At 37.4% G+C, this 14,110-nt stretch overlaps 1 protein-coding gene across 1 annotated transcript; it reads left to right on the forward strand.

The window, feature by feature from the left end:
• Positions 1 to 247: 247 nt before the first annotated feature.
• CUNH1orf52 (chromosome unknown C1orf52 homolog) lies at positions 248 to 6,342 on the forward strand. Its single transcript, XM_015813418.1, has 3 exons — positions 248 to 543; positions 3,315 to 3,522; positions 4,657 to 6,342. Exons 1-3 carry the CDS (start codon positions 268 to 270, stop codon positions 4,734 to 4,736), a joined length of 564 nt encoding a protein of 187 aa, XP_015668904.1. The 5' UTR covers positions 248 to 267; the 3' UTR covers positions 4,737 to 6,342.
• The last annotated feature ends 7,768 nt before the right edge of the window (positions 6,343 to 14,110 follow it).

Consider the following 14,110-nt stretch of genomic DNA (forward strand, 5'->3'; position numbering starts at 1 on the left):
TATCTCTTTAACATTAAAACATAAATGGATTAGAAAGAGCTACTGCAACTCAAGAGTGTAATCAAACGAAGCCCGTGCTAAACCCATGGCCGAGAAGAAGGGAATTCTTCCGAGCGGAGGCACGAATCCGACCGAGGGGACCCCTGGGCAGGTAACACAGGCAGAAAGGAACCAGAGAGGCTTTCAGCATACGCCACGAGCTCGGAACTTTCGCTTTGCATGCGCCGGCTCCCGAGAACTGGTGTTCGGGTTGCACAAGTCCCTGCCATGGCAGCAGCGGAGGGGAAGGACCCGCTAGGCTTCTTCGCGGCGTACGGTAGCGACAACAGCTCGAGTGCCGGCTCGGATACCGAGGACGAGGAAGGCTCGGGCCGAGGGGCCAAGGCGTCTTCACAGCAGCCCCAGAACGGCATCCCCGAAAGGAAATCGCGCTTGCCTGGGCCCGACGAGCTCTTCCGCAGCGTGAATCGACCGGCTTTCCTCTATAATCCGCTGCATAAGGAGATCGATTGGGAGAGTCGCGTCGTGCGAGCTCCCGAAGAGGTTAGCAAAGGTTCTTCTATTCTTCTGGGTGTATTTCTCCTGGCAGGAAAGGCGCCTGGCTCCCCTATGGTTTAAGGATAATCCTAGGATTAGGCAGGATCGAGAGGGGTGCCCCTTCTAGCAAGTTGCAGCAGAAACACCAAAGGGTTTGACTTGGTTAGGTTAACTGTGTAATAGGGCAGGGCTTTTCAACCTTTTCACCCATTGTACCATTTTTAGGATATGGCAATATCCGAGTACCACCAGTCGCCTAGCAAGGTGTCAAAAACTTGACCCAAAAAAGAAAAAAGTGATAAAGTACAGGTAGTCCTCGACTTACAACAGTTCGCTTAATGACTGTTCGAAGTTACAATGGCACTGAAAAAAGTGCCCCCCAAGCCACAGCCGAGCAAGACACCTGCCTGCCCACCCAGTGGCGCTCTTCCTCCTGTTCGAGGTTTTCATTGTTGTGAGCATTTCTGTTGGGAATTGGCAGCGGGGGTGGGATGGGGGGGTGTTTGGTTTTTATTCCACCCATCTGCTGGGTGGTTGCAGCAGGTTTTGGTCACTTCACATGACCCTGGGACACTGTGACTGTCATAAATATGAATCAGTTGCCAAGAATCTGAATGTAAATCACAAGACCCTGGAGATGCTGCAACATTCCAGCTGATCGGCGCTTCTGGGCTCAGCAGAAGTGCCAGGATCAGCCCCGAGCTCCAGCTGGAGCCTGGCGCTGATTCTGGTGCTTCCACTGAGCCCTGACAGCCCCGAAGAAGCGCCGATTAGCTGGAAAGTGGCACTGATCCTGGTGCTTCCGCTGAGCCCTGACAGCCCTGCAGCTCCAGCCATCTCTTGCTCAGGCTTGTGCGGTGCTGCCACTGGTTCAGCTCATTCCACTCCCCCGCTACCACTTTTCTAGGATGGTCGCGTACCACCTGCCAGGTGCCAATGTACCACAGGTGGTACCCGTACCACTGGTTGAAAAGCCCTGTAAATAGGGGATAGGTTTTCGTGCATCCCCGTTTCACGCCTAAATGAAACACATGGTGGTTTTTGTGCGTAAAGCGGGACTAGAACTCAAGATCTCCCGCTCGTAGCCTGATGCCTCAAATACTACACCAAACTGGCTCTCTCTTGAAGGCCCGGCTCACACTAAAAAAATGGTCCCCGTGGTACCCATTTTTTAATACTCAAAGTGTGAAATAATTTGGAATGACTCTTCCATTCAGTATTATTACTTTGTGTGGGATATGGGATATGAAACTTTGTAGTCTTATAGGGTGTGAGGTGAACATTCTCTGCTTGCCAGATTATTTTATTTCATTTTATTTCTTTAAAGCATTTATAGAGCCACCCATTTTTCAACCAAAGGCGCAAGCTCAGTCACAGTAAACATCCCTCCTGAGACATGGCTCTTGATCATACACAGAGCTAGGTTCCTTCACCCCTTCCCTTAGTTGGGCACACTAAAGTCTTCAGTATTTTCTTCTTCTTGGGACCCGTGAGATATTGAACTCTCTACTTTGAAAGAATCCTCTCTTATTTTTAGCTGTCAACATTAACATGTTGATCTAAAGTGATCAATATCAACCTCTAAGGGTGGTGGTTGTTATTGTTATTCATAGTATTATTAGTTACAATAATATTTATTGTGTTATTTTCATATAATATGTGGGAGTTGGTGAACAATTTGAAACTTCATGAAGGAGTAAATGAACCAAAAAGTTTAGTCATCTCTGGTCCAGGCCATTTTAATATTTAAAATGCACGGGCTTTTAATTTTTTTTTATCTTCTTTAAAATAAAGTTTGATTTTGCTTAACAGTTTTTGAGAGTGATTTACAACCCTGGGGAAAGGAAGGCCTAAATACTACATTTGCCAAACTCCATGTGACATAACCAGGATAAGGCAGTAAAGAAATTATTTCCACTTTTTTGTATCTTGACGCGACACTCTAATTGTTAGAAAATGAGCACATTACTATGTTTTTTGTGCCATCTCTCTCTCAAACACTAGGTATGGAGGATGGCTATCAAATGGGGTACACCCAGGAAAAAAGATGGTCAAATATCAAACCACTGTTCTCAAGAATGTGATAAGGCCAGGTTTCTAGAAAAGAAAGCTTGGTACCATCATCCTTTCATTCTGGTGAGCTTAGTTAGATCAGAATTTAGTATTATATTTTTACATTAATATTATTATTTTTGCTTTTTCTAACAGTTAGTACTTTTCTTACAGTGAACAGTTTGTTTAAGCTATTTGTGTTCCTAACCAGCAGTAGCATCAGTGTTAAATGTTTATTACAACTTGGCTAGATTTTCAGATGTAAGAGTACATGTAGACCTCGACTTACGACTACAATTGAGCCCAAATTTCTGTTGCTATGCGAGACAATTGTTAAGTGCATTTCCCCCCCCATTTTACGACATTCCTTGAGACTGTTGTTAAGTGAATCACTGCAGTTGTTAAGTTAGTAACATGGTTGTTAAGTGAATCTGGTTTTCCCATTGACTGCTTGTCAGATGGTCGCAAAAGGTGATTCCGTTATCCTGCAGCCATCATAAATACGAACCAATTGCCAATCGTCTGAATTTTGACCACGCGGCTATGGGGATGCTGCAATGATTGTAAGTGTGAAAACAATCATAAGTCGCTTTTTCCAGTGCTCTTGTAACTTTGAACGGTCACTAAATGAACCCTTGGAAGTCGAGGACTACCTGTAATTTGTACCTGTTATAGTCATATTTTTCAAATCTCCTTTACTGGTCTTTTCATATTTCTTTCAACAGCCTCCTAAGGAATTCAAGGCATGGACCACAAATGCTGTGCCTCCCCCGGAGATTTACGCTGTCAAAGAAAAAAAGCCGCCACCTCCTCCAGAACGTGATATGGCAATCAAATGGTCAAATATCTATGAAGATAATGGAGATGATGCTCCAAAGCATGTAAACAATGTACATTTCTTACCAGAAGAAGAACAAGAACACGTTGAGTCAGGTAGTAATGTTCAGTTTCATTCAAAATAAATAATGTTGGCCATTTTTGTATATGACTCCTTTAATGGGAAAATATTTCCTTGGCATCTCTTACATGAATTGTGTAGAAGAGTTGTGAATCCAATTATAATGTTAGTAATGTTAAACGTAACACTTGAGAGCAGCTTCCCATGAAATGTAGATGTATAGAACGTCCAAATCTTTCTTTGCATGTTGTGATGCGTATTTTGATTAGCATGATTAATGCATTCAATTTTATGCATCAATACCTACATGAAATTCCTGTATTTCCTAGGGAATTTTTTACTAACAACTAATAATATTTCTTGCTGGCCACAGAGTCATGATGCTTAATGTCTAAGAGTAGCCTTATCTACCTGTTTCTAAAGATGATGAATGCTTTGAAAATGAACGTGCTTTTAATAAACAGGAACAGTATTTAAAGATTAAATTAAACAATAAGTTCTTTGAGAAGAGGAAGATTCAAAAGCTAATACCACCCCGGTGCTGGAATAGCCTCTCCCAGTCTCAGCCCCTGGCTGTGGTTAAAGTCTAACATAGTGTTTCTCAAACTTGGTAATTTTAAGACATGGGGCCTTCAGTGCCACAGTTGAAGTCCACATGCCTTAAAGTTGTCAAGTTTGAGAAATATTGATCTAAGACATCTGAAAAGCACCGGGTTGTAAGTCAGGTTACAGGAGGCTTAATTGGAATATCCACAAGAGTGATCTGTTTAGCCTCTTTTCAAACATCACCATTGATGGAAAACCCTTAATCATTGAATTCATAATTGGACTGCTGTTATGGCTAAGGAAGTTTCCTAATCTCCATTCCTGTAACTTCTTAATAATAAAAGCAATTTGATGATGAAAAGGCTAAGAAAGATTGGGCCTGATTAATATTTGGATGATTTATTATTACAAAATTCCCAGATCTGTGTTCTAGATTTGGTCATTGGCCCGGGGTGGGGGAGAGAATCCAGGAAATGACAACTTTGAGCTGCCTTTATATTGATGTCAATGAGGCTGCATGGATGCTAGGCTAATGTAGTCATCAAAAGCCGATACTATTGATAATATTTTCCAAATGTGGCTTTTGCAAACTTTGGCTTACATACAATGTCTCTTCTTTCAAGATGGTGAAAAAGATGAACCCAGCTCATTTAAGAAACGCAAATTAAACCCTGACGAGCAGCCAAAGAAGAAAAAGCAGTGAAGAATTGGATAAAGACTCATTAATTTATCAATGTCCAAGTTCTGATCTGGTTGATGTTTGATATAAATGTCAAGTCTATTAATGCAAATGTTTCTAGTGGAAACCTTTTAATTGCAACACTTTTTAAACATGTTGTGGTAATACAGTATTTTTGCTCATACAGATTTTGGAAGTTTGTCATATTCTCTTCCTGCTTAAAACAAAATTCTTGTGACACTAACAACCTTAACATACATGTTATAAATTTGTTGGCATTTAAACTTTAATATTTGGAGCAATAAGCAAATATTATGAAACCTACTACATATGAACAATGATGATATGTGAAATGTAAATGTAATAACTGTTTACTGAGCTACTATTGTGATAGATTTTTTTTCTTCTTAATAAAAACGCCATTTTGGGGGGAGGGAGAGTTTTTAACTGCATTGTGGTGAAAATGATTTTTTTTAAATGTTTGTAAATAGTTTACTAAAATAAAGCTGCATGTGTCAAAGGTACATTTATTACAAATTTCACCGATTGAAATTGTAACTGAAAACTGTATTCCTCTGTAGTGTTAGACAAACATGTATTTATATAAGATGAATTAGTGATAGCTTGGAGACTAAATTCACAAATATTTTGCTTCATAGTTTCCAAGAGAGCTCAGCATGAACAGCTTAATCTAGAAACAGTCTAACAGCCATACAAATATAAGTATGATTTTAATGAGATAGAAAATATTCTCATGATTGAGACAGGATTGAAGTTAGATTTTTTTCCTACATCACTTGTCTTTTCCCTTGAGACCTGTCTTGGCCTGCAATTGTGGATCAAATCTTTGGTATTTACACAGAATTTCTGGCTGTGAACCTATTTGTTTTATATACTGTTCCTTTGGTTTTATATTGCAAATTGACTTGCTGTTGTCCAATAATTATCCCAAGATTATTTAGGCAATTTTGATAAAGTACTGAAATATCTCTTTGAAAGTGATTGCCCCTGGTTTACATCTTAGAAATTTCATGGCTACTTCCCATAATATGAGTTAATTCTATGGGATTAACTCATACAATGGTTTACTCAAGGCTTTCTAATGGTTTTTGTTTCAGTTCATATTTAGGTTATTTGCTCTACAAAATATCTCCAAGCTCTGATTTTGAAGTTGCAGTTTTCTTGTTATATTTCCAATTTTAATTTTTAGTATATCAGTCTTAAAAGGTTTGTTTTTCTGTTTAAACCATATTAAGAAGAGATTGAGCAATTAACAATATTCATGGGCACAGTTCAAGTAATTTGAAAAAAATATTTGATATTTCTCTCCTTTTTATACTCTCGCATATAAAATAAACTGTTTCCACTTTGGTGGTATATGAAATAGAACTTCTTTCATACTGTATCCCATTTTTGGGATACAATTCTATATGAAATAGAAATAAAATTATATATAGGAGGAGGATTAAGATGCTTCAATTGTTGATTGACAAAGAAAAATACATCAATATATAGCGTTCCAGGGACTATTTCTTCTATATGTTTGATGTGATGTTTTTATATATATTGTACCTATATATTTTCTGAAGTGAATTGTTTTTAAACAGGTAAAAATTATCCTGTTGAATCTTCATATGAGATGTTATCTTGTTTGTTCATTTATTTAATAAACTGCATCAATTTCAATGATCCCAGATGATATACAAGAGCAGTGGCAGCATTCAGTATCAGTGTTAATGTTAATATAAATGTTTTCAGATAATTTAATAGACTTTTTAAAATGATGTTTTGTATTTTCAACGGAAAATGTAACTGCAAAAGAATGGGCAAAGTCTGGGAGTATGCCGTGATGTATAAAATAAAACCATATTTCAAAAGTAATTGAATATAGCTCAAGTTGGAAACCTTTTTTGGATTATAACTCTATATACATAGTTTATTTTATTTTATTTGGAATTAACAGCAAAAGAACAATCAGTGTTAATTTTAGAAAGTTATAAATGGACTGAAGGTCCAGAATGATTAAAAATATACTGAAATTAAATAAACAATAATAAATAGTTTCCTGTAGGATTATAATTAAAAAGAAGAATACTTAAACTCTCTGCCATTATTTATAGACTTTAAGTGATGCTATAGAACAAGTTTTACTGGACAAGACTGACATTGATTCAAATGTGGATTTAATAATGACAACCTATCTGAAGGAGATAGCAAAAGATGTAATACTGAATATACAAATGAAATCAACTGATGTTTTGATAACTAAAAAGAGCATACAAATAACAGACCAGGAGAGTATTGGGTAACCTCTCCATTTTGGAATCACTAATGGGATTTGTTAATGTTGCCAATGGTTTTATGACAAGTAAACCAAGTATTTGGACACTTTGAAAGGACTAAAGATTAAAATGGTTGCGACAAAGGGGAACAAATATAAAGTTATTTAAAATAGATAGGTTGTTACTTCTGGAAATTTTTAATGTTTTTTTTCTAACCAGGAGTAGATGTTGTTTAAGGTTTTTTTTTATACATAAACACTTATAGCGTTTATTTGCTGTACTTTAAATGTATCAGGTTAAGGTTAAAACAGTGATGCTATTATCACTGGTGGGATTTTTAATGACTGGACAAATGGTGAGGTTGGGGGGAATTTGTTTTATGATAAAAAATCAGATATAAAAGGAAGGAATTCAAGAGTAAATAGAAATGTTAATATGTCTATAAAAGTAGTGTTCATTCATGTAGCATATGCCTTTGCTTAAAAGGAGCCCGGCATCAGAAATTTCCTTCCCCGGACACCAAAAAACGTCGATTTTTAAAATTAAAAGCACCATTTTTCAGCATGAAATTTGACCCCGAATCTCACTCTGGCGTCTGTTCTTACCTTTGGTTCAAAAATTTTTTTTTTCCTCCCTGAAATCGAAATCCCTGACCCCCGGCATCAGAAATTTCCTTCCCCAGAGATCAAAAAAAGCTCGATTTTATAAAACTAGAAAAAGCACCATTTTTCAGCATGAAATTTGACCCCGAATCTCACTCTGGCGTCCGTTCTTACATTTGGTTTCAAAATTTTTTTTTGCCTCCTGGACATCTTAATCCTGGACCCCGGCATCAGAAATTTCCTTCCTCGGACACCAAGAAACCGTCGATTTTAAAAAACTAGAAAAAGCACCATTTTTAAGCATGAAATTTAACCCCGAATCTCAATCCGCCGTCAGTTTTTACATTTGGGTCAAAAAATTTTTTTGCCTCCTGGACATCAAAATCTCTGACCCGGCATCAGAAATTTCCTTCCCTGGACACCAAAAAACCATCGATTTTTAAAAACTAGAAAAAGCACCATTTTTCAGCATGAAATTTAACCCCGAATCTCACTCTGGCGTCTGTTTTTACATTTCGGTCTAAAAAAAATTTCATCTCCTGAGCACAGAAATCCGGGACCCTGGCATCAGAAATTTCCTTCTCCAGAGATAAAAAAAAAAGCTCGATTTTTAAAAACTAGAAAAAGCACCATTTTTCAGCATGAAATTTGACCCCGAATCTCACTCTGGCATTCGTTCTTACATTTGGGTCTAAAAAATATTTCATCTCCTGAGCACAGAAATCCCTGACATCAGAAATTTCCAACCCCAGACAACAAAAAATCCTCGATTTTTAAAAACTAGAAAAAGCACCATTTTTAAGGATGAAATTTAACCCCCAATGTCAATCTGGTGTCCATTTTTACATTTAGATCAAAAAAAGTTTTGCCTCCTGGACATCGAAATCCCTGACCCCGGCTTCAGAAATTTCCTTCCTCGGACACCAAAAAACTCTTGATTTTTAAAAACTAGAAAAAGCACAATTTTTCAGCATGAAATTAAACCCTGAATCTCAGTCTGTTGTCTGTTTTTACATTTGGGTCTAAAAAAAAAATTCATCTCCTGAGCACAGAAATCCCTGACCCCGGCATCAGAAATTTCCTTCCCCAGACACCAAAAAACTCTCGATCTTTTAAAACTAGAAAAAGCACCATGTTTAAGCATCAAATTTAATCCCAAACCTCAGTCTGGCGTCTGTTTTTTTATTTGGGTCAAAAAAAGTTTTTTCCTTTTGGACATTGAAATCCCTGAATGGCATGCTGCAGACTGGTGCTGGTCCACGGACCAGGGATTGAGGACCCCTGAACTAGAAAACCTAGCAGAAAATGCATGTTTTAAATTCCTCTTTCCTGTTCAGCAGCAACACACTTGCATTTAGCTTCTGAACCTACAGAGACTTTGAATATTGTTGCAGACAGCAGACTGGATTTACAATAGATGAAATACAGTATAATAAATAAATAAATAAATAAATAAATAAATAAATAAAATAAAATAAAATAAAATAAAATAAAATAAAATAAAATAAAATAAAATAAAATAAAATAAAATAAATAAGCAAATTAAAGTTGATAAACATAAATAAAAATAAATATGTAAATAAACATATTACATATTATGGCCCAAACTGTTAGGAGCAGGTTAGGAGGAAATTTATTCCACTAGAGGGTGCTGGTTACTGTATTAAAACTTTTCCATTCAGTTAAAAAGTCTTAATAATGCTAATGTACAGTTTTCCAAGCACTGTGTTGTCTTGAATGCAAGTATGACTCAGAAATTTGCTTAGCAGTCTTTGCTAAGTTATTTTATTTGTTCTAGCGACTTGCTTCAAATGTCTTTTATGTATTTCAAATAGCAATGTTTGCATTTCTTAACTAAAAAATATTTATAGATAATGATTTAACTCTTAGGTTTCAGTCATTTGAGGAATTAAAGAAAAGGTATTTGGGATTCACGCCTCTTCCAGACTTAGTTCTTTACTGGCACTTTGCTTTCAGCATGGAGTACAAGGTTCATTTATATATAAAACATCCCAAAGAGAAACCTCATCAAAGCAGTCAACAATGTTGAAAGCATAAAATAAATATAATGAATTAATAAAACACACAAACGTAAACACACACATTTGTATAGTATAGGTTTACATTAAGGACCAGTCAAAATGTTCAGATCTTTAATGTCCAGTCTGATCTGGAAGTTTATTCTGAAAATCTGAAAAAATCTGAACAGTCCATCAAATAATTTAGTTACAATTTAAAAGGCAAGTACAAAGGCAAATACCAAGCACAAATACAAAACCGGTACTAATAAAAGTATTCATAAATGACAACCAAGAATGATCTATTTGTCCTTCACCATTTTTCTTCCACAGAGGACCAAACCTTTGAACCTGTACATATTTGAAGAATATACTCTATTTACCTCTGTCAAATTTGCAAGAGGCTTTTAATTACATTTCCTTTGCTGCATCGAAACATTTATTTCAAACTTTATTTGCTGGTAATCTGGTCTTTCTCTGGTTTTGCAGGCCATGCACTTAGCACAACCCTTTGTTTTTTGTCTAAGCAAATCTTGAGAAAAATACTCTTCTTCAGTATGAGAGAGAAATTTCTGTCACATGTGGAAGAAGAGTATTTCTGTGATGAAACTGCCAAGGCTAAATGTAATATAAGCAGCAAACACATACATATTTTGGGAAAATATCCAAGAAGAAAGCCGCTGTATCAGGAAAGAGAGTAAAGTATGGTTTCAGACAGTAGATGCTACAGGACATTAATAATTGCTCCTGAACCTTCTATGGCAAGCTGCATGAATCACAGAAGCTGTTCTGGGTTTCTGAAAGTAGCCTTGTGGTGAATAATATCACAATGTGTAAGGAAGATTCAGCTCCACCTGGAATAGGAAGCATTTGCCACGCTGTTCATCACCTCAGGGAGCAAAATGTCTTCTGGTAGCATTTGCTAATAAGCCGAAGTTTGAATTAAGCTCTGTTTACTTCACTCATTAACCAGATTTAAATGTAAGCAGCTCTAGCAGTCATTTAGGTCAGGGTGTTTGCCTTGTGGACTATATGTTCAGTGTTCCGCTGTGGCACATACCGAGAAATTTATAATCAGAATAGAGCTGGAAGGGACTCTGGAGGTCTTCTAGTCTAACCCCCTGCTCAAGCAGGAGACCCTATACTATTTCAGAACAGTGACTGACCAGTCTTTTCTTAAAAACCTTCAGTGATGAAGCACTTCGACCTTCTGAAGGCAAGCTGTTCCACTGGTTAATTGCCTTCACTGTTAAAAAGTTTCTCCTTAATTCTATTTTGCTTCTCTCCTTGATTAGTTTCCATCCATTGTTTCTTATCTTGCCTTCTGATGCTTTGGAAAATAAGTTGTCCCCTTCTTTTTTGTGGCATCCCCTCAAATACTGGAATACTACTATCATGTCCCTGCTAGTCCTCTTAGTGTAATTTCCTTGAAGGAGAGGATGCATTTCCTACCTTTACCCAAGACCCATCTAAGCGCTACACTCATCTCTTTCCTCAAGAGAAGTGATATTAAGAGGTTGGAAAGCTCCTACTAATTGCCCTGGTCAAACATTTCTTTAAAGTTCCAAATCATCATGATAATGAATTACATTTCTTTTGCTGTTCTATAGGTGTGTGTGAACAAAACATCTCTTCCTTTCTTTTACTGGTTTATCAACTGGATTTATACTTATGGGCCTTGCAAAGAATTCACTATTTGTCTGTTTGAGCAACAAGGTAAACACAGCAAGCAGCTCAATCCTCTTCTCTGGATTGATCTGTGGGAAAGGAATGTGGGAAAAGAACCAACAATGGAGAGAATTGGAACATGATGGGTGGAGAAAACTCCTACTCTTTTCACTTGGCTAATATTCCAAACTTAAGCAGCAGACGGGGTATGCCGAACATTGAAACACAATAAGCATAATGTGGTACAAACATCTGCTTCTAGTATACATGAAATCCCTTTCACTGTATACTCTAAGCATTGCCAAGTATGGACAACCTGTAGCGCTCTAGATCTGTTGGACCAGAGTTTCTACCATCCCTGAATATTGGCAATGCTTGCAACAGGTGACACTTTTGAAACCTTGTCTCTTAAATGGAGGACCGATTGAGTCTTTGTGGGGGGAAAAACAAGAATAAGTAGTAAAGCAATTACATACTGCATATAGTGGTTTGACCATGTTATACAAGTAGCATCTCACGCCATCTCTCTACTACCTATCACTTTAACATCAATGGCAAATGCCTACACAGAAGACCAAAGCAAAGGTGGCAGGACAAACACCTGAAGCAATCTTCAGAATTAATTAAAAGTTGGTATGGATTCAAATTACATTAATTGTAGTAGGTTCTTTAACTTTAAGATGCGTGGTTTTCAGCTCCCAGAGTTTCACAGCCAATATGGTGATGCCATTGCTGTCTCTTTTCTACTGTAACATTAATTACCAGGCTAAATGTGGAACCAATTGTAGTCACAGAAATGCCTGCATTTCGCTTCAATTGTTTGTGTGGGATGGTCAAAATGGCTAATGGAGCGGCTAGTCTCTTAGCTTGATGTCAAGATGGCAGGCCTAGATAAATGGCAAAAAATATAGCAAACTCCCCTGCCATCACTTTACTTATTCATACTCTTTTCCTATTTGATTGAGAGGGAAGGAATTTATTTTTATATGCAAAAGTAAACAGGTGACGTGAAACAGTTATTAGCTATAGCTGAAGACTGAGTGGCCGAGAGATCTAGGAAAGTCATATTCTCATTGGCTGTCAGGTTGGCAAATATGTGGCACAGAAATATCTATTATATCCTCATGTCTATTTCATTTTAAATTGTATTTTAACCAGTTCCATTTTAAATTGTTTTTCCTGCATTTTAGTAATAATGTGTGTTTGGAACTCTCTACCTTGATATGGCCCACGGACTAATCAATAAAGTAATTAATTAATTAATATTATATCCTCATGGTTAAAACCAGAAAACCCAGGACTCGTTGGGTCATTGTTTCATAGATACCAGATTTCTCAATGGCTTCCACAATGGCAGGGCTTCTAATGTACTGAAAAGGTTCTTTAAAATTCAGGGAGATGTTCAGAAATGTATCTGCCTTGAAAGTAGCCCATGATGAACTGTATAGCACAGTTAAACTTCAGCAGTTGGCCACAGGTAATGTTTCATGCTTTATTTTTATGCATAAAAAGTTTTATAACGTTTGCCAAATTTCAGTTCCATAAGAGTTATGGGTTCTGAATATTGGATGCATTCTATAAGTTCTATAAGCCCATTTGATGTACTTTGGTTGAAAAGGTTTTGTCCTATGATGCACCATTTCTCCCAGTTAAAGGTAACAAGCATGAGAGTTTTAGTAGTATATAGATGGTGAGAAAAGCCCATTCTATTTTTGCTGCATTTTAATTGTGAAATTAGATCCGGCCAATCAAATGGCTAGGTATATGGAAGAATCCTGATTCTTCTCACTTGGAGTTTTACCTGACTGCTTCAACAGTGAGTAGTAGCTACAGAACAGGTTGAACGGGTTTAAGCTGTCTAAGATGGAGTATACATTTGTGTGTGCCTGTCTCCAGGATTCTTCCTTTCAAGATCTGCAGGCTTTGACCTGCTGAGAGGTGCCCAAACAGGGGCCCATCAGTCACACAGGTATGCAACTATATTGAATCAGAAAAGACTGCAATGCAATGCTTGTCCCTTATCATATAGTTTTGCCTACAAGCAGAATACAGTTGAATGTTGTAGGTGTGAAGCTGAACGGAATGAAGGCTAGCCAGAGTAAAGTCGTAAGAATTAGGTTTTCCTTATTGGTCTTTGGATAGCAGGGAATTCTCACATTTCTTAAGCCACTTGCGTAGGTATTTGTAATCCATTTAAACCTGCCATGTTGCTTTGAAGAGGGTGCCCCCTGCACACTTGGGAGTGCAATCGAAGTCTTCATAGGATTGTGTTCTTGAAGCCAGCTATTCCTGAAACCAAATTAGTTTCAAATTGTAGAGATGGAGGGTGAAAGTTGTGTAGATGTGCAGTGGAACTCTGTAAATATGACTATAAAGATAAATCCTAGCCCCAACTAATTTCTCTCCTGGATGAAAACTGTGTGACATACATTTAAGTTAAGCATTTCAGCCCATTCTATTCCTCCTGTGCTTAATGTGTAAAATTAGTCCCTCTGGAGAATCCAAGTGGCTGGATATTCCTTTTGGGCGGATGGGATTATGGATGAACTTCCAAAGCAAATAATTGATCCACTTTGTTACAGAACCTTCTGGTTGAGACTGCCTTCTACAGCTCTCCTTCCCAATCACGTTACGGAAAGTAGCTTTCTCACAACAAAATGTCCCATGATGAAATTGGGAAATGAATTCTGTCAACAGGGCATGTCTTGCTATCATGTCCCAAGGTCTGTTCATAGTGAACATACAGATGAACATATGAAGGTAACTATTCAAACAGAAAGTGGAAAGGGAGCTTCTGGGAGTGTATTCCAAGTAATATAGAAAGTACC

Source organism: Protobothrops mucrosquamatus, unplaced genomic scaffold, assembly GCF_001527695.2.
Source record: "Protobothrops mucrosquamatus isolate PMUCROS unplaced genomic scaffold, P.Mucros_1.0 scaffold155, whole genome shotgun sequence".
Taxonomy (NCBI): Eukaryota; Metazoa; Chordata; class Lepidosauria; order Squamata; family Viperidae; genus Protobothrops; species Protobothrops mucrosquamatus.